The following is a 25,584-nucleotide window of genomic DNA, read 5'->3' as shown; positions in this document are numbered from 1 at the left end:
CTACAGTAGACAGGTCTTATTGTCCTGTTAGTGAGAGACTGTCCTCTCCTACAGTAGACAGGTCTTATTGTCCTGTTAGTGAGAGACTGTCCTCTCCTACAGTAGACAGGTCTTATTGTCCTGTTAGTGAGAGACTGTCCTCTCCTACAGTAGACAGGTCTTATTGTCCTGTTAGTGAGAGACTGTCCCCTCCTACAGTAGACAGGTCTTATTGTCCTGTTAGTGAGAGACTGTCCCCTCCTACAGTAGACAGGTCTTATTGTCCTGTTAGTGAGAGACTGTCCCCTCCTACAGTAGACAGGTCTTATTGTCCTGTTAGTGAGAGACTGTCCCCTCCTACAGTAGATAAGTCCACTGTCCTGTTAGTGAGAGACTGTCCCCTCCTACAGTAGACAGGTCTTATTGTCCTGTTAGTGAGAGACTGTCCCCTCCTACAGTAGACAGGTCTTATTGTCCTGTTAGTGAGAGACTGTCCCCTCCTACAGTAGACAGGTCTTATTGTCCTATTAGTCAGAGACTGTCCCCTCCTACAGTAGACAGGTCTTATTGTCCTGTTAGTGAGAGACTGTCCTCTCCTACAGTAGACAGGTCTTATTGTCCTGTTAGTGAGAGACTGTCCCCTCCTACAGTAGATAGGTCTTATTGTCCTGTTAGTGAGAGATTGTCCCCTCCTACAGTAGATAGGTCTTATTGTCCTGTTAGTGAGAGACTGTCCTCTCCTACAGTAGATATGTCCACTGTCCTGTTAGTGAGAGACTGTCCCCTCCTACAGTAGACAGGTCTTATTGTCCTGTTAGTGAGAGACTGTCCCCTCCTACAGTAGACAGGTCTTATTGTCCTGTTAGTGAGAGACTGTCCCCTCCTACAGTAGACAGGTCTTATTGTCCTGTTAGTGAGAGACTGTCCTCTCCTACAGTAGACAGGTCTTATTGTCCTGTTAGTGAGAGACTGTCCCCTCCTACAGTAGACAGGTCTTATTGTCCTTTTAGTGAGAGACTGTCCCCTCCTACAGTAAACAGGTCTTATTGTCCTGTTAGTGAGAGACTGTCCTCTCCTACAGTAGACAGGTCTTATTGTCCTGTTAGTGAGAGACTGTCCCCTCCTACAGTAGACAGGTCTTATTGTCCTGTTAGTGAGAGACTGTCCCCTCCTACAGTAGACAGGTCTTATTGTCCTGTTAGTGAGAGACTGTCCACTCCTACAGTAGACAGGTCTTATTGTCCTGTTAGTGAGAGACTGTCCTCTCCTACAGTAAACAGGTCTTATTGTCCTGTTAGTGAGAGACTGTCCTCTCCTACAGTAGACAGGTCTTATTGTCCTGTTAGTGAGAGACTGTCCCCTCCTACAGTAGACAGGTCTTATTGTCCTGTTAGTGAGAGACTGTCCCCTCCTACAGTAGACAGGTCTTATTGTCCTGTTAGTGAGAGACTGTCCACTCCTACAGTAGACAGGTCTTATTGTCCTGTTAGTGAGAGACTGTCCTCTCCTACTGTAGACAGGTCTTATTGTCCTGTTAGTGAGAGACTGTCCCCTCCTACAGTAGACAGGTCTTATTGTCCTGTTAGTGAGAGACTGTCCCCTCCTACAGTAAACAGGTCTTATTGTCCTGTTAGTGAGAGACTGTCCTCTCCTACAGTAGACAGGTCTTATTGTCCTGTTAGTGAGAGACTGTCCCCTCCTACAGTAGACAGGTCTTATTGTCCTGTTAGTGAGAGACTGTCCTCTCCTACAGTAGACAGGTCTTATTGTCCTTTTAGTGAGAGACTGTCCCCTCCTACTGCTGGCAAATAATAAAACAGAGTTCGTTCCTAATGGCACCCTATTCCCTATGTAGTGCACTACTTTTTGACCAGGACCCTGTAAAAAGTAGTGCAGTATATAAGGATTAGGGTGGTGTTTGGGAAGCATGACATTGAACGTTCAGTCCAGGCCGTTGTATCTCATCATCATATGGACACAATGCCTCTATTATCACGATGAGCACAAAGCCAAAGGGAAGGTTACTGTGTGTGTGTGTGTGTGTGTGTGTGTGTGTGTGTGTGTGTGTGTGTGTGTGTGTGTGTGTGTGTGTGTGTGTGTGTGTGTAATAACACACTGCTGCAACAGTGTATTTGATCTAGATAGTGTTGGTGTGGGAGTTGAAACAGTCGGAAGTGATATACAGTGGTTCCCCAGTGGGTTGCATGGCAGGAGGCTGTGTGTGTGTGTGTGTGTGTGTGTGTGTGTGTGTGTGTGTGTGTGTGTGTGTGTGTGTGTGTGTGTGTGTGTGTGTGTGTGTGTGTGTGTGTGTGTGTGTGTGTGTGTGTGTGTGTGTGTGTGTGTGTAGGGGCCAGCTATCTGGTCTTCGTCTAGATTCTCTCTCTCTCAGTGTACCTCGGCAGCGTCTGATGTTGAAACGAGCTGATGTCGGGATGTCGTGACAAGCCGCGTTGGGGGGTTTTTACGTTGCTGCTCGAAGGACGCCGCTGCTGAAGTCAACTGGCACGTTATCAGACGTTGCTTCAGAACTACGGGGTTACGCGAGGGTCAAACAACAAGTTCACTGGATAACAGAGCAGAAAGCTAATAAATAATAAAAGGCAAGATAATACTAACCAATTTAATAATCCTATATTTGTCCCTGGAGTGTTGGTGCTTTCTGTCGTGGCGTAACGAAACAGAGGATAGACTCCTGCCCTGTGGGCCGTTGTGGACAAGGCTCCTTACTCAACCTACAGAAAGGTCAGTCTCGACCGGCCCGATAGGTTAGATAAATCCTGCCTTAGACCGGCCCGATAGGTTAGATAAATCCTGCCTTAGACAGGCCCGATAGGTTAGATAAATCCTGCCTTAGACAGGCCCGATAGGTTAGATAAATCCTGCCTTAGACAGGCCCGATAGGTTAGATAAATCCTGCCTTAGACAGGCCCGATAGGTTAGATAAATCCTGCCTTAGACAGGCCCGATAGGTTAGATAAATCCTGCCTTAGACCGGCCCGATAGGTTAGATAAATCCTGCCTTAGACAGGCCCGATCGGTTAGATAAATCCTGCCTTAGACAGGCCCGATAGGTTAGATAAATCCTGCCTTAGACCGGCCCGATAGGTTAGATAAATCCTGCCTTAGACCGGCCCGATAGGTTAGATAAATCCTGCCTTAGACAGGCCCGATAGGTTAGATAAATCCTGCCTTAGACAGGCCCGATAGGTTAGATAAATCCTGCCTTAGACCGGCCCGATAGGTTAGATAAATCCTGCCTTAGACCGGCCCGATAGGTTAGATAAATCCTGCCTTAGACCGGCCCGATCGGTTAGATAAATCCTGCCTTAGACAGGCCCGATAGGTTAGATAAATCCTGCCTTAGACCGGCCCGATAGGTTGGATAAATCCTGCCTTTGACAGGCCCGATAGGTTAGATAAATCCTGCCTTAGACCGGCCCGATAGGTTAGATAAATCCTGCCTTAGACCGGCCCGATAGGTTAGATAAATCCTGCCTTTGACAGGCCCGATAGGTTAGATAAATCCTGCCTTAGATAGGCCCGATAGGTTAGATAAATCCTGCCTTAGACAGGCCCGATAGGTTAGATAAATCCTGCCTTTGACAGGAGCACTCACTCTGGGTCGTGAACTTCCTGGTCATACGATGTGTTCCAAATGGAACCCTATAACCCTTTATAGTGCAGGACACATATGGTCCTGGTCTAAAGTAGTGCACTATATAGGGAATAGGGAACCATTCTCTGGTGTTCATCGAGTTACAGTGAACCAATTAAACCCTCTGTGTTAGATAAGGTGACAACAATACCTCTGTAGACGGCAAGCTGGAACAACAAGCCTGACACCAACAGGCTCCAGAACAGCTCCTATCCCCAGGCCCTAAGAATAGATAACATGACTACAGACTATATAACTACTGACCCTGGAACTGTCCCTGTATATAACTACTGACCCTGGAACTGTTCCTGTATATAACTACTGACCCTGGAACTGAACTGTCCCTGTATATAACTACTGACTCTGGAACTGAACTGTCCCTGTATATAACTACTGACCCTGGAACTGAACTGTCCCTGTATATAACTACTGACCCTGTAACTGTCCCTGTATATAACTACTGACCCTGGAACTGTCCCTGTATATAGCTACTGACCCTGGAACTGTTCCTGTATATAACTACTGACCCTGGAACTGAACTGTCCCTGTATATAACTACTGACCCTGGAACTGAACTGTCCCTGTATATAACTACTGACCCTGGAACTGAACTGTCCCTGTATATAACTACTGACTCTGGAACTAAACTGTCCCTGTATATAACTACTGACCCTGGAACTGTCCCTGTATATAACTACTGACCCTGGAACTGTCCCTGTATATAACTACTGACTCTGGAACTGAACTGTCCCTGTATATAACTACTGACCCTGGAACTGTCCCTGTATATAGCTACTGACTCTGGAACTGAACTGTCCCTGTATATAACTACTGACTCTGGAACTGTCCCTGTATATAACTACTGACTCTGGAACTGTCCCTGTATATAACTACTGACTCTGGAACTGTCCCTGTATATAACTACTGACTCTGGAACTGTCCCTGTATATAACTACTGACCCTGGAACTGTCCCTGTATATAACTACTGACCCTGGAACTGTCCCTGTATATAACTACTGACTCTGGAACTGAACTGTCCCTGTATATAACTACTGACCCTGGAACTGTCCCTGTATATAGCTACTGACTCTGGAACTGAACTGTCCCTGTATATAACTACTGACTCTGGAACTGTCCCTGTATATAACTACTGACTCTGGAACTGTCCCTGTATATAACTACTGACTCTGGAACTGTCCCTGTATATAACTACTGACTCTGGAACTGTCCCTGTATATAACTACTGACTCTGGAACTGTCCCTGTATATAACTACTGACTCTGGAACTGTCCCTGTATATAACTACTGACTCTGGAACTGTCCCTGTATATAACTACTGACTCTGGAACTGTCCCTGTATATAACTACTGACTCTGGAACTGTCCCTGTATATAACTACTGACCCTGGAACTGAACTGTCCCTGTATATAACTACTGACTCTGGAACTGAACTGTCCCTGTATATAACTACTGACTCTGGAACTGTCCCTGTATATAGCTACTGACTCTGGAACTGAACTGTCCCTGTATATAACTACTGACTCTGGAACTGTCCCTGTATATAACTACTGACTCTGGAACTGTCCCTGTATATAACTACTGACTCTGGAACTGTCCCTGTATATAACTACTGACTCTGGAACTGTCCCTGTATATAGCTACTGACTCTGGAACTGAACTGTCCCTGTATATAACTACTGACCCTGGAACTGTCCCTGTATATAACTACTGACTCTGGAACTGTCCCTGTATATAACTACTGACCCTGGAACTGTCCCTGTATATAACTACTGACCCTGGAACTGAACTGTCCCTGTATATAACTACTGACTCTGGAACTGAACTGTCCCTGTATATAACTACTGACCCTGGAACTGTCCCTGTATATAGCTACTGACTCTGGAACTGAACTGTCCCTGTATATAACTACTGACCCTGGAACTGAACTGTCCCTGTATATAACTACTGACCCTGGAACTGAACTGTCCCTGTATATAACTACTGACCCTGGAACTGAACTGTCCCTGTATATAACTACTGACCCTGGAACTGAACTGTCCCTGTATATAACTACTGACCCTGGAACTGTCCCTGTATATAACTACTGACCCTGGAACTGAACTGTCCCTGTATATAACTACTGACCCTGGAACTGAACTGTCCCTGTATATAACTACTGACCCTGGAACTGAACTGTCCCTGTATATAGCTACTGACCCTGTATATAACTACTGACCCTGGAACTGAACTGTCCCTGTATATAACTACTGACCCTGGAACTGAACTGTCCCTGTATATAACTACTGACCCTGGAACTGTCCCTGTATATAACTACTGACCCTGGAACTGTCCCTGTATATAACTACTGACCCTGGAACTGTCCCTGTATATAACTACTGACCCTGGAACTGTCCCTGTATATAACTACTGACCCTGGAACTGTCCCTGTATATAACTACTGACCCTGAAACTGTCCCTGTATATAACTACTGACCCTGGAACTGTCCCTGTATATAACTACTGACTCTGGAACTGTCCCTGTATATAACTACTGACCCTGGAACTGTCCCTGTATATAACTACTGACTCTGGAACTGTCCCTGTATATAACTACTGACTCTGGAACTGAACTGTCCCTGTATATAACTACTGACTCTGGAACTGTCCCTGTGTATAACTACTGACTCTGGAACTGTCCCTGTATATAGCTACTGACGCTGGAACTGAACTGTCCCTGTATATAGCTACTGACTATGGAACTGAACTGTCCCTGTATATAGCTACTGACCCTGGAACTGTCCCTGTATATAACTACTGACCCTGGAACGGAACTGTCCCTGTATATAACTACTGACCCTGGAACTGAACTGTCCCTGTATATAACTACTGACTCTGGAACTGTCCCTGTATATAACTACTGACTCTGGAACTGTCCCTGTATATAACTACTGACTCTGGAACTGTCCCTGTATATAACTACTGAGCCTGGAACTGTCCCTGTATATAACTACTGACTCTGGAACTGTCCCTGTATATAGCTACTGACCCTGGAACTGAACTGTCCCTGTATATAGCTACTGACCCTGGAACTGTCCCTGTATATAACTACTGACCCTGGAACTGTCCCTGTATATAACTACTGACCCTGGAACTGTCCCTGTATATAGCTACTGACCCTGGAACTGTTCCTGTATATAGCTACTGACCCTGGAACTGAACTGTCCCTGTATATAACTACTGACCTACCTCCTGGTCTGGTCTCCTGGTCTCAGCCTAAGCTGAAGCTGTTCAGAGTGCAGAGTTGACCTACCTCCTGGTCTGGTTTCCTGGTCTGGTTTCCTGGTCTGGTTTCCTGGTCTGGTTTCCTGGTCTCAGCCTATGCTGAAGCTGTTCAGAGTGCAGAGTTGACCTACCTCCTGGTCTGGTCTCCTGGTCTGGTTTCAGGAGGTAGGTAAACAGGAGCTGCTGGGGCTTGTAGAGGAGAGCAGCACGGACAAACTCATCCCTCTCTCTCTCTCCCTCTCGGTGATGGTGGGGTCCAGAATCAACTCCAGGGCATCTGGACACGGTGGACAGGGCAGGGTTATAGCAGTGAGAATAAGATAGTCATGGTAGTAAAACATGTAGGTTTGAGAGACATGACCTGAATGCATCTAAGGGGATGATATAGTGCACTAAATAGATAATAGGGTGCCCTTTGGGATGCTGGCTATCTCCTGAGTGCATTACAGGGCAGTTAGGGTCATGGCTATCTCCTGAGTGCATTACAGGGCAGTTAGGGTCATGGCTATCTCCTGAGTGTGTTACAGGGCAGTTAGGGTCATGGCTATCTCCTGAGTGTCTTACAGGGCAGTTAGGGTCATGGCTATCTCCTGAGTGTCTTACAGGGCAGTTAGGGTCATGGCTATCTCCTGAGGGCATTACAGGGCAGTTAGGGTCATGGCTATCTCCTGAGTGCGTTACAGGGCAGTTAGGGTCATGGCTATCTCCTGAGTGTGTTACAGGGCAGTTAGGGTCATGGCTATCTCCTGAGTGTCTTACAGGGCAGTTAGGGTCATGGCTATCTCCTGAGTGCATTACAGGGCAGTTAGGGTCATGGCTATCTCCTGAGTGCATTACAGGGCAGTTAGGGTCATGGCTATCTCCTGAGTGCGTTACAGGGCAGTTATGGGCATGGCTATCTCCTGAGTGTGTTACAGGGCAGTTAGGGTCATGGCTATCTCCTGTCTTACAGGGCAGTTAGGGTCATGGCTATCTCCTGAGTGTCTTACAGGGCAGTTAGGATCATGGCCATCTCCTGAGTGTGTTACAGGGCAGTTAGGGTCATGGCTATCTCCTGAGTGCGTTACAGGGCAGTTAGGGTCATGGCTATCTCCTGTCTTACAGGGCAGTTAGGGTCCTGGCTATCTCCTGAGTGTCTTACAGGGCAGTTAGGGTCATGGCTATCTCCTGAGTGCGTTACAGGGCAGTTAGGGTCATGGCTATCTCCTGAGTGTGTTACAGGGCAGTTAGGATCATGGCTATCTCCTGAGTGTCTTACAGGGCAGTTAGGGTCATGGCTATCTCCTGAGTGTGTTACAGGGCAGTTATGGTCATGGCTATCTCCTGTCTTACAGGGCAGTTAGGGTCATGGCTATCTCCTGAGTGCGTTACAGGGCAGTTAGGGTCATGGCTATCTCCTGAGTGTGTTACGGGGCAGTTAAGGTCATGGTTATCTCCTGTCTTACAGGGCAGTTAGGGTCATGGCTATCTCCTGAGTGCGTTATAGGGCAGTTAGGGTCATGGTTACCCCCTACAGACAGAGAGTTAATGTTTAGAGGGGAAGAGGTTGTGTTTTTAGAGAGAAGGGAGGATTAAGTTTTATTCAGTGTCCAGGGGCCTTTTTGGAGTCTTATTCTGGATGGGTTTCTGCTGACGGAGACCGTTTGCTCTTTGTAAGACAGTATCTGCTTTTATATAGAACAGAGGGAATGTCAATGATTTGGCGCTCAAAGAAAACAAATGACAGAGGATTGTGCTCTCTGGCTGGACATTTGATAGTCGCTGCTTTGCTCTTCAGCATGCTGGAGGAATTAAACCATTAATTTAATTCCATGAGATGGTAGCAGCGTATCCTCCCACACACTGACTCTCTGGCCTTTCTTTCATACACACTACACACATGCCAGCTCACACACACTACACACACACACACACACCACAAACGCACGCACGCACGCACGCACGCACGCACACACACACACACACACACACACACACACACACACACACACACACACACACACACACACACACACACACACACACACACACACACACACACACACACACACACACACACACACACACACACACACTAACTCTGGCTCTCTGGCTTTACTTTCATACACACTACACACATGCCAGCTTACACACACACACACACACACACACACACACACACACACACACACACACACACACACACACACACACACACACACACACACACACACACACACACACACACACACACAGACACACACACACACACACACACACACACTAACTCTGGCTCTCTGGCTTTTCTTTCATTCACACACGCCAGCTCTCTCTCTCTCACACACATACACACACACTGCTTGCAATGTTACCACAAGATGTCACTCAAACTTAAGAAAACTACAAATGTAACTGAATGCTGATTTCATTGTAATTACAGGATCATAGCTTGAATATAATCGAACAAAACAACTCTTCTACCGATTAATGCATTAGTTCCAGGACATTTCAGTTCATTTATTACCAAATTCAATAGGCAGTGGACCAGTGAGTAAAACTCAGTTAACGTTTAAATAAGCTGTTCGCAATTTGATTGCGCATGCGCGTGATTTTGAACAGAACGAGTTTCCGTAGTTATAGTAAACATGGCGTCCGACAGTGATAGCGACGGAGATTTTGTTACTTTTGGAACCCCATTAGAACCGCTTGAAGAAGGTAACGTTCGTTTTACTTTGTATTTGACATTAATACAGACATTTAATAGTTATTGCGAGGTAAATAATGATCAACGTGGTGTTTACGAGCTGCTGTTAACGCCTCCATGTCTCTTTTAGCTAACTAAAGTTAGCCATGCTAACACTCTCACTTAGCCCAACAGACAGGGTTCGTTCGTTGTCATGTTTACAGTTGATAACTTATAAGTACAGTTATCATATCAGTAACACCCCGTCTCAAACGAAGACCTTAATCATTCATTCATTAGACGAGTTCTAATCACTTGCCACGTTGACATGTCCGTACCTGCTGTTTAGCGACACTTCCCCCACGTCGGAAGGTACAGTATATCTATCATCCGTAACGTTAGACTGTAACTATTATTTGGGCATCGTTTACATTAACGAGCAGTGCACAATATAGTCTTTAATTCAGTTTTTATATGCAACCCCGGACGACTGTGTGATCTCGCTCTCCGTAATGTTCATTTTCAACCTCTCCCCTGACCCAGATTGTAATATCTACATGTTTCAAGGAGACCACCATAGTCCCTGTGCCTCAGAACAACAAGGTGACCTGTCTAAATGACTATCGCTCCGTAGTACTCACTTCTGTAGCCATGAAATGCGTTCCTAGTGTAACGGATGTGAAATGGCTAGCTAGTTAGCGGGTACGCGCTAATAGATGCAGATTGTGGGGCGCTGACCCCACCTGGTCGCTTCCACTTCTGCCTCTGGCCAGAACACGTCATTGACATCCGTGTAGGGTGGCATCTGAAAACTGAATTTAATACTTTATTGTAAACTTCTCGGTAATGTAAATTATGTCCGATTTTTTTATTTATTAGTAAGAACCGTGTAATGATTATGGATATACCTTCTGACATGGGAAAATACCACTAAGCAAACAGGTAGTTCGTCGACCCTATTTGGGAAATAATTTATCTTTCTGATCGACCTGGTTCTGGTCTACGACCTGGTTCTGATCGACCTGGTTCTGATCGACCTGGTTCTGATCGACCTGGTTCTGATCGACCTAGTTCTGATTGACCTGGTTCTGATCGACCTGGTTCTGGTCTACAGAAATCAGAGATGTAGTAAGATATTGTGGTTTTGATGTCCACTTGTTTGTCTAGTGCTTCCTAAAAAGGGGTATTTCCTAACCAGCTAATTTCCTAGTAGAAAGTATTATTCTACAATATCATGGCTGCTGATGTTTTGGATCAACGTGTGTAGATGAACCTCTGAGGAAACCTATCCCGCTGCACGAGCAGACCGTCAAGGATGAGAAGGGACGCTACCAGAGGTTCCATGGAGCCTTCACTGGGGGATTCTCTGCCGGGTACTTCAACACCGTGGGCACCAAAGAAGGTTGGTCCTGCTGTGGCAAAGGAGTGGGAGGCTGACTCACACACACACACACACACACACACACACACACACACACACACACACACACACACACACACACACACACACACACACACACACACACACACACACACACACACACACACACACACACACACACACACACACACACACACACACACACACACACACACACACACTCACACAGACACACACACACTTACTATGACACACACACACATACACACACACTCACTCAGACACACACACACACTCACTCACACTCACACACACTCACTCAGACACACACACTCTTACTCAGACACACTCTTACTCAGACACACACACACTCTCACTCAGACACACACACTCTTACTCTGACACACACACACGCTCTCTTACTCTGACACACACAGTATCTCTCTTTCTTACCCTCTCACGCACTCAGAGACGGTAGCATGTAGGCCTGTTAATGTCATCGTGTGTTGTTTAACCAGCTTCTCTCTGGGGCTGGGAGCTAATACCATACTGAGAGACCTCACCATACCATATTATCACCATACCATATTATCACCATACCATATTACCACCATACTGAGGGACCTCACCATACCATATTATCACCATACTGAGAGACCTCACCATACCATATTATCACCATACCATATTATCACCATACCATAATATCACCATACTGAGAGACCTCACCATACCATATTATCACCATACTGAGGGACCTCACCATACCATATTATCACCATACTGAGAGACCTCACCATACCATATTATCACCATACCATATTATCACCATACCATATTACCACCATACTGAGGGACCTCACCATACCATATTATCACCATACTGAGAGACCTCACCATACCATATTATCACCATACCATATTATCACCATACCATATTATCACCATACTGAGGGACCTCACCATACAATATTATCACCATACTGAGGGACCTCACCATACCATATTATCACCATACTGAGAGACCTCACCATACCATATTATCACCATACCATATTATCACCATACCATATTATCACCATACCATATTATCACCATACCATATTATCACCACACCATATTATCACCATACTGAGGGACCTCACCATACCGTAATATCACCATACCATAATATCACCATACTGAGGGACCTCACCATACCATATTATCACCATACCATATTATCACCATACCATATTATCACCACACTGAGGGACCTCACCATACCATATTATCACCATACTGAGGGACCTCACCATACCATATTATCACTGTACCATATTATCACCATACCATATTATCACCATACTGAGAGACCTCACCGTACCATATTATCACCATACTGAGAGACCTCACCGTACCATATTATCACCATACTGAGAGACCTCACCATACCATAATATCACCATATCATATTATCACCATACCATATTATCACCATACCATATTATCACCATACTGAGAGACCTCGCCATACCATATTATCACCATACCATATTATCACCATACTGAGAGACCTCACCATACCATATTATCACCATACTGAGAGACCTCACCATACCATATTATCACCATACTGAGAGACCTCACCATACCATATTATCACCATACTGAGAGACCTCACCATACCATATTATCACCATACTGAGAGACCTCACCATACCATAATATCACCATACCATATTATCACCATACCATATTATCACCATACTGAGAAACCTCACCATACCATATTATCACCATACTGAGAGACCTCACCATACCATATTATCACCATACCATATTATCACCATACCATATTATCACCATACTGAGAGACCTCACCATACCATATTATCACCATACTGAGAGACCTCACCATACCATAATATCACCATACTGAGGGACCTCACCATACCATATTATCACCATACTGAGGGACCTCACCATACCATAATATCACCATACCATATTATCACCATACTGAGAGACCTCACCATACCATATTATCACCATACCATATTATCACCATACCATATTATCACCATACTGAGGGACCTCACCATACCATATTATCACCATACCATATTATCACCATACTGAGAGACCTCACCATACCATATTATCACCATATTACCACCATACTGAGAGACCTCACCATACCATATTATCACCATACTGAGGGACCTCACCATACCATATTATCACCATACCATAATATCACCATACTGAGAGACCTCACCATACCATATTATCACCATACCATAATATCACCATACTGAGACCTCACCATACCATATTATCACCATACTGAGAGACCTCACCATACCATATTATCACCATACTGAGAGACCTCACCATACCATATTATCACCATACCATATTATCACCATACCATATTATCACCATACTGAGAGATCTCACCATACCATATTATCACCATACCATATTATCACCATACTGAGAGACCTCACCATACCATATTATCACCATACCATATTATCACCATACTGAGAGACCTCACCATACCATATTATCACCATACTGAGAGACCTCACCATACCATATTATCACCATACCATATTATCACCATACTATAATATCATCATACTGAGAGACCTCACCATACCATATTATCACCATACCATATTATCACCATACTGAGAGACCTCACCATACCATAATATCACCATACTGAGAGACCTCACCATACCATAATATCACCATACCATATTATCACCATACCATAATATCACCATACTGAGAGACCTCACCATACCATAATATCACCATACTGAGAGACCTCACCATACCATAATATCACCATACTGAGAGACCTCACCATACCATATTATCACCATACCATATTATCACCATACCATATTATCACCATACCATATTAACACCATACTGAGAGACCAATAGGGGTGATTCTCTAGGGGGGGGGGGTGATTCTCTAGGTGGGTGGGGTGATTCTCTAGGTGTGTTGGGGGGGGGTGATTCTCTAGGTGTGTGGGGGGGGGGGGGTGATTCTCTAGGGGGGGGGGGGTGATTCTCTAGGTGTGCGGGGTGGTGATTCTCTAGGGGGGGGGGATTCTCTAGTTGTGGGGTGTGATTCTCTAGTTGTGGGGTGTGATTTTCTAGGTGTGGGGGGTGATTCTCTAGTTGTGGGGGGGGTGATTCTCTAGTTGTGGGGGGGTGATTCTCTAGTTGGGGGGGGTGATTCTCTAGTTGTGGGGGGTGATTCTCTAGTTGTGGGGTGTGATTCTCTAGTTGTGGGGTGTGATTTTCTAGGTGTGGGGGTGATTCTCTAGGTGGGGGGTGATTCTCTAGGTGTGGGGGGTGATTCTCTAGTTGTGGGGGGGTGATTCTCTAGTTGTGGGGGGGTGATTCTCTAGTTGTGGGGGGTGATTCTCTAGTTGTGGGGGGTGATTCTCTAGGTGTGGGGGGTGATTCTCTAGTTGTGGGGGGGTGATTCTCTAGGTGTGGGGGGTGATTCTCTAGGTGTGGGGGGTGATTCTCTAGGTGTGGGGGGTGATTCTCTAGGTGTGGGGGGTGATTCTCTAGGTGTGGGGGGTGATTCTCTAGGTGTGGGGGGTGATTCTCTAGGTGTGGGGGGTGATTCTCTAGTTGTGGGGGGGTGATTCTCTAGTTGTGGGGGGGTGATTCTCTAGTTGTGGGGGGGGGGGTGATTCTCTAGTTGTGGGGGGGGTGATTCTCTAGGTGGGGGGTGATTCTCTAGGTGCGTGGGGGGTGATTCTCTAGGTGGGGGGGGTGATTCTCTAGTTGTGGGGGGTGATTCTCTAGGTGGGGGGTGATTCTCTAGTTGTGGGGGGTGATTCTCTAGGTGGGGGGTGATTCTCTAGTTGTGGGGGGGGTGATTCTCTAGTTGTGGGTGGTGATTTTCTAGTTGTGGGGGGGGTGATTCTCTAGTTGTGGGGGGGGTGATTCTCTAGTTGTGGGGTGTGATTCTCTAGTTGTGGGGTGTGATTCTCTAGTTGTGGGGGGGGTGATTCTCTAGTTGTGGGGGGGGTGATTCTCTAGTTGTGGGGGGGGTGATTCTCTAGGTGGGGGGGGGGGGTGATTCTCTAGGTGGGGGGGGGGGTGATTCTCTAGGTGGGGGGGGTGATTTTCTAGTTGTGGGGGGTGATTCTCTAGGTGTGGGGGGTGATTCTCTAGGTGGGGGGGGTGATTTTCTAGTTGTGGGGGGGTGATTCTCTAGTTGTGGGGGGTGATTCTCTAGTTGTGGGGTGTGATTCTCTAGTTGTGGGGTGTGATTCTCTACTTGTGGGGGGGGGGGTGATTCTCTAGTTGTGGGGTGTGATTTTCTAGTTGTGGGGGGTGATTTTCTAGGTGGGGGGTGTGATTTTCTAGTTGTGGGGGGTGATTCTCTAGTTGTGGGGGGGGTGATTCTCTAGTTGTGGGGTGTGATTTTCTAGTTGTGGGGGGTGATTCTCTAGGTGGGGGGTGTGATTCTCTAGTTGTGGGGGGTGATTCTCTAGTTGTGGGGGGTGATTCTCTAGGTGGGGGGTGTGATTCTCTAGTTGTGGGGGGTGATTCTCTAGGTGGGGGGTGTGATTCTCTAGTTGTGGGGGGTGATTCTCTAGTTGTGGGGGGTGATTCTCTAGTTGTGGGGGGTGATTCTCTAGTTGTGGGGGGTGATTCTCTAGGTGTGGGGGGTGATTCTCTAGGTGTGGGGTGTGATTCTCTACTTGTGGGGGGGGGGTGATTCTCTAGTTGTGGGGTGTGATTTTCTAGTTGTGGGGGGTGATTTTCTAGTTGTGGGGGGTGATTCTCTAGGTGGGGGGTGATTCTCTAGGTGGGGTGTGATTCTCTAGGTGGGGGGTGATTCTCTAGTTGTGGGGGGTGATTCTCTAGGTGGGGGGTGATTCTCTAGGTGGGGGGGGTGATTCTCTAGTTGTGGGGGGTGATTCTCTAGTTGTGGGGGGGTGATTCTCTAGTTGTGGGGGGTGATTCTCTAGTTGTGGGGGGTGATTCTCTAGTTGTGGGGGGGTGATTCTCTAGTTGTGGGGGGTGATTCTCTAGGTGGGGGGTGATTCTCTAGGTGTGGGGGGTGATTCTCTAGGTGGGGGGTGATTCTCTAGGTGTGGGGGGTGATTCTCTAGGTGGGGGGTGATTCTCTAGGTGGGGGGTGATTCTCTAGGTGTGGGGGGTGATTCTCTAGGTGTGGGGTGTGATTCTTTACTTGTGGGGGGGGGGTGATTCTCTAGTTGTGGGGTGTGATTTTCTAGTTGTGGGGGGTGATTCTCTAGTTGTGGGGTGTGATTTTCTAGTTGTGGGGGGTGATTCTCTAGTTGTGGGGTGTGATTCTCTACTTGTGGGGGGGGGGGTGATTCTCTACTTGTGGGGGGGGGGGTGATTCTCTAGGTGTGGGGTGTGATTCTCTACTTGTGGGGGGGGGGTGATTCTCTAGGTGTGGGGTGTGATTCTCTACTTGTGGGGGGGGGGGTGATTCTCTAGTTGTGGGGTGTGATTTTCTAGTTGTGGGGGGGGTGATTCTCTAGTTGTGGGGTGTGATTCTCTAGTTGTGGGGTGTGATTTTCTAGTTGTGGGGGGTGATTTTCTAGTTGTGGGGGGTGATTTTCTAGTTGTGGGGGGTGATTCTCTAGTTGTGGGGGGGGTGATTCTCTAGTTGTGGGGTGTGATTTTCTAGTTGTGGGGGGTGATTTTCTAGGTGGGGGGTGTGATTCTCTAGTTGTGGGGGGGGGGGGTGATTCTCTAGTTGTGGGGGGTGATTCTCTAGGTGGGGGGTGTGATTCTCTAGTTGTGGGGGGTGATTCTCTAGTTGTGGGGGGTGATTTTCTAGTTGTGGGGTGTGATTCTCTACTTGTGGGGGGGGGGTGATTCTCTAGTTGTGGGGTGTGATTTTCTAGTTGTGGGGGGTGATTTTCTAGTTGTGGGGGGTGATTCTCTAGGTGGGGGGTGATTCTCTAGGTGGGGTGTGATTCTCTAGGTGGGGGGTGATTCTCTAGTTGTGGGGGGTGATTCTCTAGGTGGGGGGTGATTCTCTAGGTGGGGGGGGTGATTCTCTAGGTGGGGGGTGATTCTCTAGGTGGGGGGTGATTCTCTAGGTGTGGGGGGTGATTCTCTAGGTGTGGGGGGTGATTCTCTAGTTGTGGGGGGGGTGATTCTCTAGTTGTGGGGGGTGATTCTCTAGGTGTGGGGGGTGATTTTCTAGTTGTGGGGGGTGATTCTCTAGTTGTGGGGGGTGATTTTCTAGGTGTGGGGGGTGATTCTCTAGTTGTGGGGGGTGATTCTCTAGTTGTGGGGGGGGTGATTCTCTAGTTGTGGGGGGTGATTCTCTAGGTGGGGGGTGATTCTCTAGGTGTGGGGGGTGATTCTCTAGGTGGGGGGTGATTCTCTAGGTGTGGGGGGTGATTCTCTAGGTGGGGGGTGATTCTCTAGGTGGGGGGTGATTCTCTAGGTGTGGGGGGTGATTCTCTAGGTGTGGGGGGTGATTCTCTAGGTGTGGGGGGTGATTCTCTAGTTGTGGGGGGGGTGATTCTCTAGTTGTGGGGGGGTGATTCTCTAGGTGTGGGGGGTGATTTTCTAGTTGTGGGGGGTGATTCTCTAGTTGGGGGGGGGTGATTCTCTAGTTGGGGGGGGGTGATTCTCTAGGTGTGGGGGGTGATTTTCTAGTTGTGGGGGGTGATTCTCTAGTTGTGGGGGGTGATTCTCTAGTTGTGGGGGGTGATTCTCTAGGTGTGGGGGGTGATTCTCTAGGTGTGGGGGGTGATTCTCTAGTTGTGGGGGGTGATTCTCTAGGTGGGGGGGGTGATTCTCTAGTTGTGGGGGGGGTGATTCTCTAGTTGGGGGGTGATTCTCTAGGTGGGGTGTGATTCTCTAGGTGGGGGGTGATTCTCTAGTTGTGGGGGGTGATTCTCTAGGTGGGGGGTGATTCTCTAGGTGGGGGGTGATTCTCTAGTTGTGGGGGGGGTGATTCTCTAGTTGGGGTGTGATTCTCTAGGTGGGGGGTGATTCTCTAGTTGTGGGGGGTGATTCTCTAGGTGGGGGGTGATTCTCTAGGTGGGGGGTGATTCTCTAGGTGTGGGGGGTGATTCTCTAGGTGGGGGGTGATTCTCTAGGTGTGGGGGGTGATTCTCTAGGTGTGGGGGGGTGATTCTCTAGGTGGGGGGTGATTCTCTAGGTGGGGGGTGATTCTCTAGGTGGGGTGTGATTCTCTAGGTGGGGGGTGATTCTCTAGTTGTGGGGGGTGATTCTCTAGGTGCGTGGGGTGTGATTCTCTAGGTGGGGGGTGATTCTCTAGGTGGGGGGTGATTCTCTAGTTGGGGGGGGTGATTCTCTAGGTGGGGGGTGATTCTCTAGGTGGGGGGTGATTCTCTAGGTGGGGGGTGATTCTCTAGTTGTGGGGGGTGATTCTCTAGTTGTGGGGGGTGATTCTCTAGGTGTGGGGGGTGATTCTCTAGTTGTGGGGGGTGATTCTCTAGGTGGGGGGTGATTCTCTAGTTGTGGGGTGTGATTCTCTAGGTGGGGGGTGATTCTCTAGTTGTGGGGGGTGATTCTCTAGGTGTGGGGGGTGATTCTCTAGGTGGGGTGTGATTCTCTAGGTGGGGGGTGATTCTCTAGGTGGGGGGGGGTTGTTCTCTAGGTGTGGGGGGTGTGATTCTGTACTGCCATTTAATTGCTATGTGATGTTCCAAACATATTGCTCACTGTATGTCTGCTGCAGAGACACAAGACATCATGGGAAAATGAGTTCTGATCAGTCAGGGAAATAAAAGTGCTGACAATAACATGTTGGCTCACTATTTAAAAAACAAGATGGAGTAAAATATTGATATAATATAGGCTAAGAAATCTTGCGATTATGTGACTGTATGAATCACTACTTGTTTCCTATCGCAGGGTGGACACCAGCCACCTTTGTTTCATCCAGACAGCAGAAAGCAGGCAGACAGAATGCCAGGCCAGAGGACTTCATGGATGAGGAGGTAGGACCACAAAACATCTCCTATTATCTGATCAACAACAGTATGCATGAAAGCACTGATCACACTAACTACTTCCCTTTCAACTCACGTCACGGATGAGGAGGAACCTAGAATCTGAAAGAGAACACAGTATACATTCTAGAGACCACATTATACATTCTAAAGAACACATTATACATTCTAGAGAACACATTATACATTCTAGAGAACACAGTATACATTCTAGAGAACACATTATACATTCTAGAGACCACATTGTACATTCTAGAGACCACATTGTACATTCTAGAGACCACATTATACATTCTAGAGAACACATTGTACATTCTAGAGACCACATTGTACATTCTAGAGACCACATTATACATTCTAAAGAACACATTATACATTCTAGAGAACACATTATACATTCTAGAGAACACATTATACATTCTAGAGACCACATTATACATTCTAGAGAACACATTATACATTCTAGAGAACACATTATACATTCTAGAGAACACATTATACATTCTAAAGAACACATTATACATTCTAAAGAACACATTATACATTCTAAAGAACACATTATACATTCTAGAGAACACATTATACATTCTAGAGACCACATTATATATTCTAAAGAACACATTATACATTCTAGAGACCACATTATACATTCTAGAGACCACATTATACATTCTAGAGACCACATTATACATTCTAGAGAACACATTATACATTCTAGAGACCATATTATACAGAGACCACATTATACATTCTAGAGGCCACATTATACATTCTAGAGGCCACATTATACATTCTAGAGAACACATTATACATTCTAGAGCATACATTATACATTCTAGAGACCACATTATACATTCTAGATGCCACATTATACCTTCTAGAGCATACATTATACATTCTAGATGCCACATTATACATTCTAAAGAACACATTATACATTCTAGATGCCACATTATACATTCTAGAGGCCACATTATACATTCTAGAGAACACATTATACATTCTAGAGACCACATTATACATTCTAGATGCCACATTATACATTCTAGAGACCACATTATACATTCTAGAGGCCACATTATACATTCTAGAGAACACATTATACATTCTAGAGCATACATTATACATTCTAGAGAACACATTATACATTCTAGAGACCACATTATACATTCTAGAGGCCACATTATACATTCTAGAGGCCACATTATACATTCTAGAGCATACATTATACATTCTAGATGCCACATTATACATTCTAGATGCCACATTATACATTCTAGAGACCACATTATACATTCTAGAGACCACATTATACATTCTAGAGGCCACATTATACATTCTAGAGAACACATTATACATTCTAGAGAACACATTATACATTCTAGAGAACACATTATACATTCTAAAGAACACATTATACATTCTAGAGAACACATTATACATTCTAGAGAACACATTATACATTCTAGAGACCACATTATACATTCTAAAGAACACATTATACATTCTAGAGACCACATTATACATTCTAGAGACCACATTATACATTCTAGAGACCACATTATACATTCTAGAGAACACATTATACATTCTAGAGACCATATTATACAGAGGCCACATTATACATTCTAGAGGCCACATTATACATTCTAGAGGCCACATTATACATTCTAGAGGCCACATTATACATTCTAGAGAACACATTATACATTCTAGAGCATACATTATACATTCTAGAGACCACATTATACATTCTAGATGCCACATTATACCTTCTAGAGCATACATTATACATTCTAGATGCCACATTATACATTCTAAAGAACACATTATACATTCTAGATGCCACATTATACATTCTAGAGGCCACATTATACATTCTAGAGAACACATTATACATTCTAGAGACCACATTATACATTCTAGATGCCACATTATACATTCTAGAGACCACATTATACATTCTAGAGGCCACATTATACATTCTAGAGAACACATTATACATTCTAGAGCATACATTATACATTCTAGAGAACACATTATACATTCTAGAGACCACATTATACATTCTAGAGGCCACATTATACATTCTAGAGGCCACATTATACATTCTAGAGGACACATTATACATTCTAGAGCATACATTATACATTCTAGATGCCACATTATACATTCTAGATGCCACATTATACATTCTAGAGACCACATTATACATTCTAGAGGCCACATTATACATTCTAGAGACCACATTATACATTCTAGAGACCACATTATACATTCTAGAGACCACATTATACATTCTAGAGGCCACATTATACATTCTAGAGAACACATTATACATTCTAGAGAACACATTATACATTCTAGAGACCACATTATACATTCTAGAGGCCACAGTATACATTCTAGAGAACACAGTATACATTCTAGAGAACACATTATACATTCTAGATAAGAACTTTGTCAGCACAACAACCATTTCCCTCGTGGACCAACATGACAACACGGGATGTAAAATGTATTCTGTCTCCTCAGGACCTGGGGGAGCACGGCATCGCCCCCAGACAAATCACCACTACAGCTGACTTTGCCTCAGGCAGGACGGATGTGATCAGGGACAAGGCCAGAGTCATCACCTCTCTATCAGCCCCTATCCCAGGGGACACTGTCCTGGAAGACTTGGTGGCTCCAGCTAGGTAACTAACCACCGGGCTGAACAGACCTGATGTGGTCACTTTGGGCCCGTATGTCTCAAGTGTCTAACAGTAGACAGTAAAGGGCTTTTCTATAATCAGGACCTCTCTGGCCATGTAATAATTAACTGTGAGCTGAATGGTAGAACTGATTCTAGATCAGCAGAACTCCTCTTGACACAGCCCCTGGTATTCAATGGGCTAAATGGTAGAACTGATCCTAGATCAGCAGAGCTCCTCCTCTTGACACAGCCCCTGGTATTCAATGGGCTAAATGGTATAACTGATCCTAGATCAGCAGAACTCCTCTTGACACAGCCCCTGGTATTCAGTGAGCTAAAAGGTATAACTGATCCTAGATCAGCAGAACTCCTCTTGACACAGCCCCTGGTATTCAGTGAGCTAAAAGGTATAACTGATCCTAGATCAGCAGAACTCCTCTTGACACAGCCCCTGGTATTCAATGGGCTAAATGGTATAACTGATCCTAGATCAGCAGAACTCCTCTTGACACAGCCCCTGGTATTCAGTGAGCTAAAAGGTATAACTGATCCTAGATCAGCAGAACTCCTCTTGACACAGCCCCTGGTATTCAGTGAGCTAAAAGGTATAACTGATCCTAGATCAGCAGAACTCCTCTTGACACAGCCCCTGGTATTCAATGGGCTAAATGGTATAACTGATCCTAGATCAGCAGAACTCCTCTTGACACAGCCCCTGGTATTCAGTGAGCTAAAAGGTATAACTGATCCTAGATCAGCAGAACTCTTGACACAGCCCCTGGTATTCAATGAGCTAAAAGGTATAACTGATCCTAGATCAGCAGAACTCCTCTTGACACAGCCCCTGGTATTCAATGGGCTAAATGGTATAACTGATCCTAGATCAGCAGAACTCCTCTTGACACAGCCCCTGGTATTCAATGAGCTAAAAGGTATAACTGATCCTAGATCAGCAGAACTCTTGACACAGCCCCTGGTATTCAATGAGCTAAATGGTAGAACTGATCCTAGATCAGAACTCCTACTCTTGACACAGCCCCTGGTATTCAATGAGCTAAATGGTATAACTGATCCTAGATCAGCAGAACTCTTGACACAGCCCCTGGTATTCAGTGAGCTAAATGGTAGAACTGATCCTAGATCAGCCAGAACTCCTCCTCTTGACACAGCCCCTGGTATTCAGTGAGCTAAATGGTATAACTGATCCTAGATCAGCAGAACTCTTGACACAGCCCCTGGTATTCAGTGAGCTAAATGGTATAACTGATCCTAGATCAGAACTACTACTCTTGACACAGCCCCTGGTATTCAGTGAGCTAAATGGTAGTTGCAGTCTGCCTCGTATTGCTCCTCAGCGGACTGTCCTTGTTGACTCCTGGCAGGTCCTCCATGGGGGTCGAGTTACTGAGGAAGATGGGCTGGAAGGACGGCCAGGGGGTTGGGCCCAGGGTGAAGAGGAGGCTGTGCAAGCAGAAAGCAGGTGGGTTAACACGTGCCTCTGACTGTGTCAAAGCAGCAGCGTTGTAGCCCAATACGTGGCATAGACTGTACAGATGGACTCTCTTAAAGTAGTATTTTTACCCTTTTTAGCTTGTGAGTAAAATCATTCTTAAAATGGTTCTTTCTCTTTTTCCAGATTCAAGGGTGTTCGGCTCGGCCTCGCCTCCCAACGGTTCGTCGGAATCACAGGTAACACGGTGGTTTTCTTTCAAATTGTGGTTCGTTTTTAAATTTCCTTTTGATATAAATCGATATGTAGTTTGTTGTGGAACAGTGGAACTACTTCCGGTCGCTGCACTAGACTCTCAGCTTAGCAGCGATATGTAGTTTGTTGTGGAACAGTGGAACTACTTCCTGTCGCTGCACTAGACTCTCAGCTTAGCAGCGATATGCAGTTTGTTGTGGAACTACTTCCTGTCGCTGCAGTAGACTCTCAGCTTAGCAGCGATATGCAGCTTGTTGTGGAACTACTTCCTGTCGCTGCAGTAGACTCTCAGCTTAGCAGCGATATGTAGTTTGTTGTAGAACAGTGGAACTACTTCCTGTCGCTGCAGTAGACTCTCAGCTTAGCAGCGATATGCAGCTTGTTGTAGAACAGTGGAACTACTTCCTGTCGCTGCAGTAGACTCTCAGCTTAGCAGCGATATGCAGTTTGTTGTAGAACTACTTCCTGTCGCTGCAGTAGACTCTCAGCTTAGCAGCGATATGCAGCTTGTTGTGGAACTACTTCCTGTCGCTGCAGTAGACTCTCAGCTTAGCAGCGATATGCAGCTTGTTGTAGAACTACTTCCTGTCGCTGCAGTAGACTCTCAGCTTAGCAGCGATATGCAGTTTGTTGTAGAACAGTGGAACTACTTCCTGTCGCTGCAGTAGACTCTCAGTTTAGCAGCGATATGCAGCTTGTTGTAGAACTACTTCCTGTCGCTGCAGTAGACTCTCAGCTTAGCAGCGATATGCAGTTTGTTGTAGAACAGTGGAACTACTTCCTGTCGCTGCAGTAGACTCTCAGTTTAGCAGCGATATGCAGCTTGTTGTGGAACTACTTCCTGTCGCTGCAGTAGACTCTCAGCTTAGCAGCGATATGTAGTTTGTTGTGGAACTACTTCCTGTCGCTGCAGTAGACTCTCAGCTTAGCATCAACATGCAGCTTGTGTACCTGTGACGTACCGTTCCGACACAAAATGACGGACAGTCCGATCAGCGAAGGAGCGTTAAGGCGGGACTCCCGAGCCTCCAATGGCTGTGGATATGTAACCCGATACCCCATAGTCATCCGAGGAAGGGAAGTGACGCTGTCAGACAGAACGATCACGAAACAAAGTTGATTTCTAAGCTAATTACCTTTTGATAAAACAATTAAATTATAACGAAAGTCCCCTAAAATAGGCGACTTAACGTTTACCCCTCCCACCACGGCAAAGATAATGTGATCTGATTGGTCCGTAACCCCTACTGTTAAACCTCCAGGATGAGGAGGACGGAGAGTTCGTCCCCGACAACGTGACCTTCGCTCCTAAAGACGTGACTCCTATAGACTTCACCCCTAAAGTGGACCGTCACGGCCTGGGGTACCGGGGTCTGAACCCGCTGGCGGCCCTGAGGGGAGGTCCGGGCGCTGGACACATCAACCTGTTCACCATGGACTCAGACAGGACCAACAACCTGTTTGGAGAGGACAAGAAGGGACAGAAACGCAGAGGAGGAGTTGCAGGACAGGTACGTCATACCTGTGTGTGTCTCTCATTGTTTGTTTACTTGGTCAGACTTCTACCCTGTTTGTAATAGTAGGGGAAACACTGTCTGACTGTCTCTCTACTTCCTGTACACAGCTATGGTGATACAACCTCTCTACTACTTACTGTTGTCAGCTCTAATAGTAGGGGAAACACTGTCTGTCTGTTGTCAGCTCTAATAGTAGGGGAAACACTGTCTGACTGTTGTGTCAGCTCTAATAGTAGGGGAAACACTGTCTGACTGTTGTGTCAGCTCTAATAGTAGGGGAAACACTGTCTGACTGTTGTGTCAGCTCTAATAGTAGGGGAAACACTGTCTGACTGTTGTGTCAGCTCTAATAGTAGGGGAAACACTGTCTGACTGTTGTGTCAGCTCTAATAGTAGGGACAACACTGTCTGACTGTTGTGTCAGCTCTAATAGTAGGGGAAACACTGTCTGACTGTTGTGTCAGCTCTAATAGTAGGGGAAACACTGTCTGACTGTTGTGTCAGCTCTAATAGTAGGGGAAACACTGTCTGACTGTTGTGTCAGCTCTAATAGTAGGGGAAACACTGTCTGACTGTTATCAGCTCTAATAGTAGGGGAAACACTGTCTGACTGTCAGCTCTAATAGTAGGGGAAACACTGTCTGACTGTTGTGTCAGCTCTAATAGTAGGGGAAACACTGTCTGACTGTTGTGTCAGCTCTAAT

At 45.9% G+C, this 25,584-nt stretch overlaps 1 protein-coding gene across 4 annotated transcripts in view; it reads left to right on the top strand.

Annotated features, from left to right (window-relative positions):
- The first annotated feature begins 9,521 nt into the window (after positions 1 to 9,521).
- LOC129843250 (G patch domain-containing protein 1-like) overlaps positions 9,522 to 25,584 on the top strand; it is a 56,280-nt gene continuing 40,217 nt past the window's right edge. For 3 of the 4 annotated variants that reach the window (XM_055911859.1, XM_055911860.1, XM_055911858.1), the window contains exons 1-7: positions 9,522 to 9,611; positions 10,847 to 10,981; positions 18,866 to 18,951; positions 21,499 to 21,659; positions 23,041 to 23,138; positions 23,295 to 23,347; positions 24,626 to 24,874. In XM_055911859.1, the coding sequence (XP_055767834.1) occupies positions 9,542 to 9,611; positions 10,847 to 10,981; positions 18,866 to 18,951; positions 21,499 to 21,659; positions 23,041 to 23,138; positions 23,295 to 23,347; positions 24,626 to 24,874 (852 nt within the window). In that variant the 5' untranslated portion in view covers positions 9,522 to 9,541. Of the gene's footprint in view, positions 9,612 to 9,810; positions 9,952 to 10,846; positions 10,982 to 18,865; positions 18,952 to 21,498; positions 21,660 to 23,040; positions 23,139 to 23,294; positions 23,348 to 24,625; positions 24,875 to 25,584 lie in introns of those variants that run through there. The other variant, XM_055911861.1, reaches the window with a different exon arrangement.

Source organism: Salvelinus fontinalis, unplaced genomic scaffold, assembly GCF_029448725.1.
Source record: "Salvelinus fontinalis isolate EN_2023a unplaced genomic scaffold, ASM2944872v1 scaffold_0100, whole genome shotgun sequence".
NCBI lineage: Eukaryota > Metazoa > Chordata > Actinopteri > Salmoniformes > Salmonidae > Salvelinus > Salvelinus fontinalis.
The sequence above is the reverse complement of the archived record's forward strand: the minus strand, read 5'-3'. Positions and strand labels throughout refer to the sequence as shown.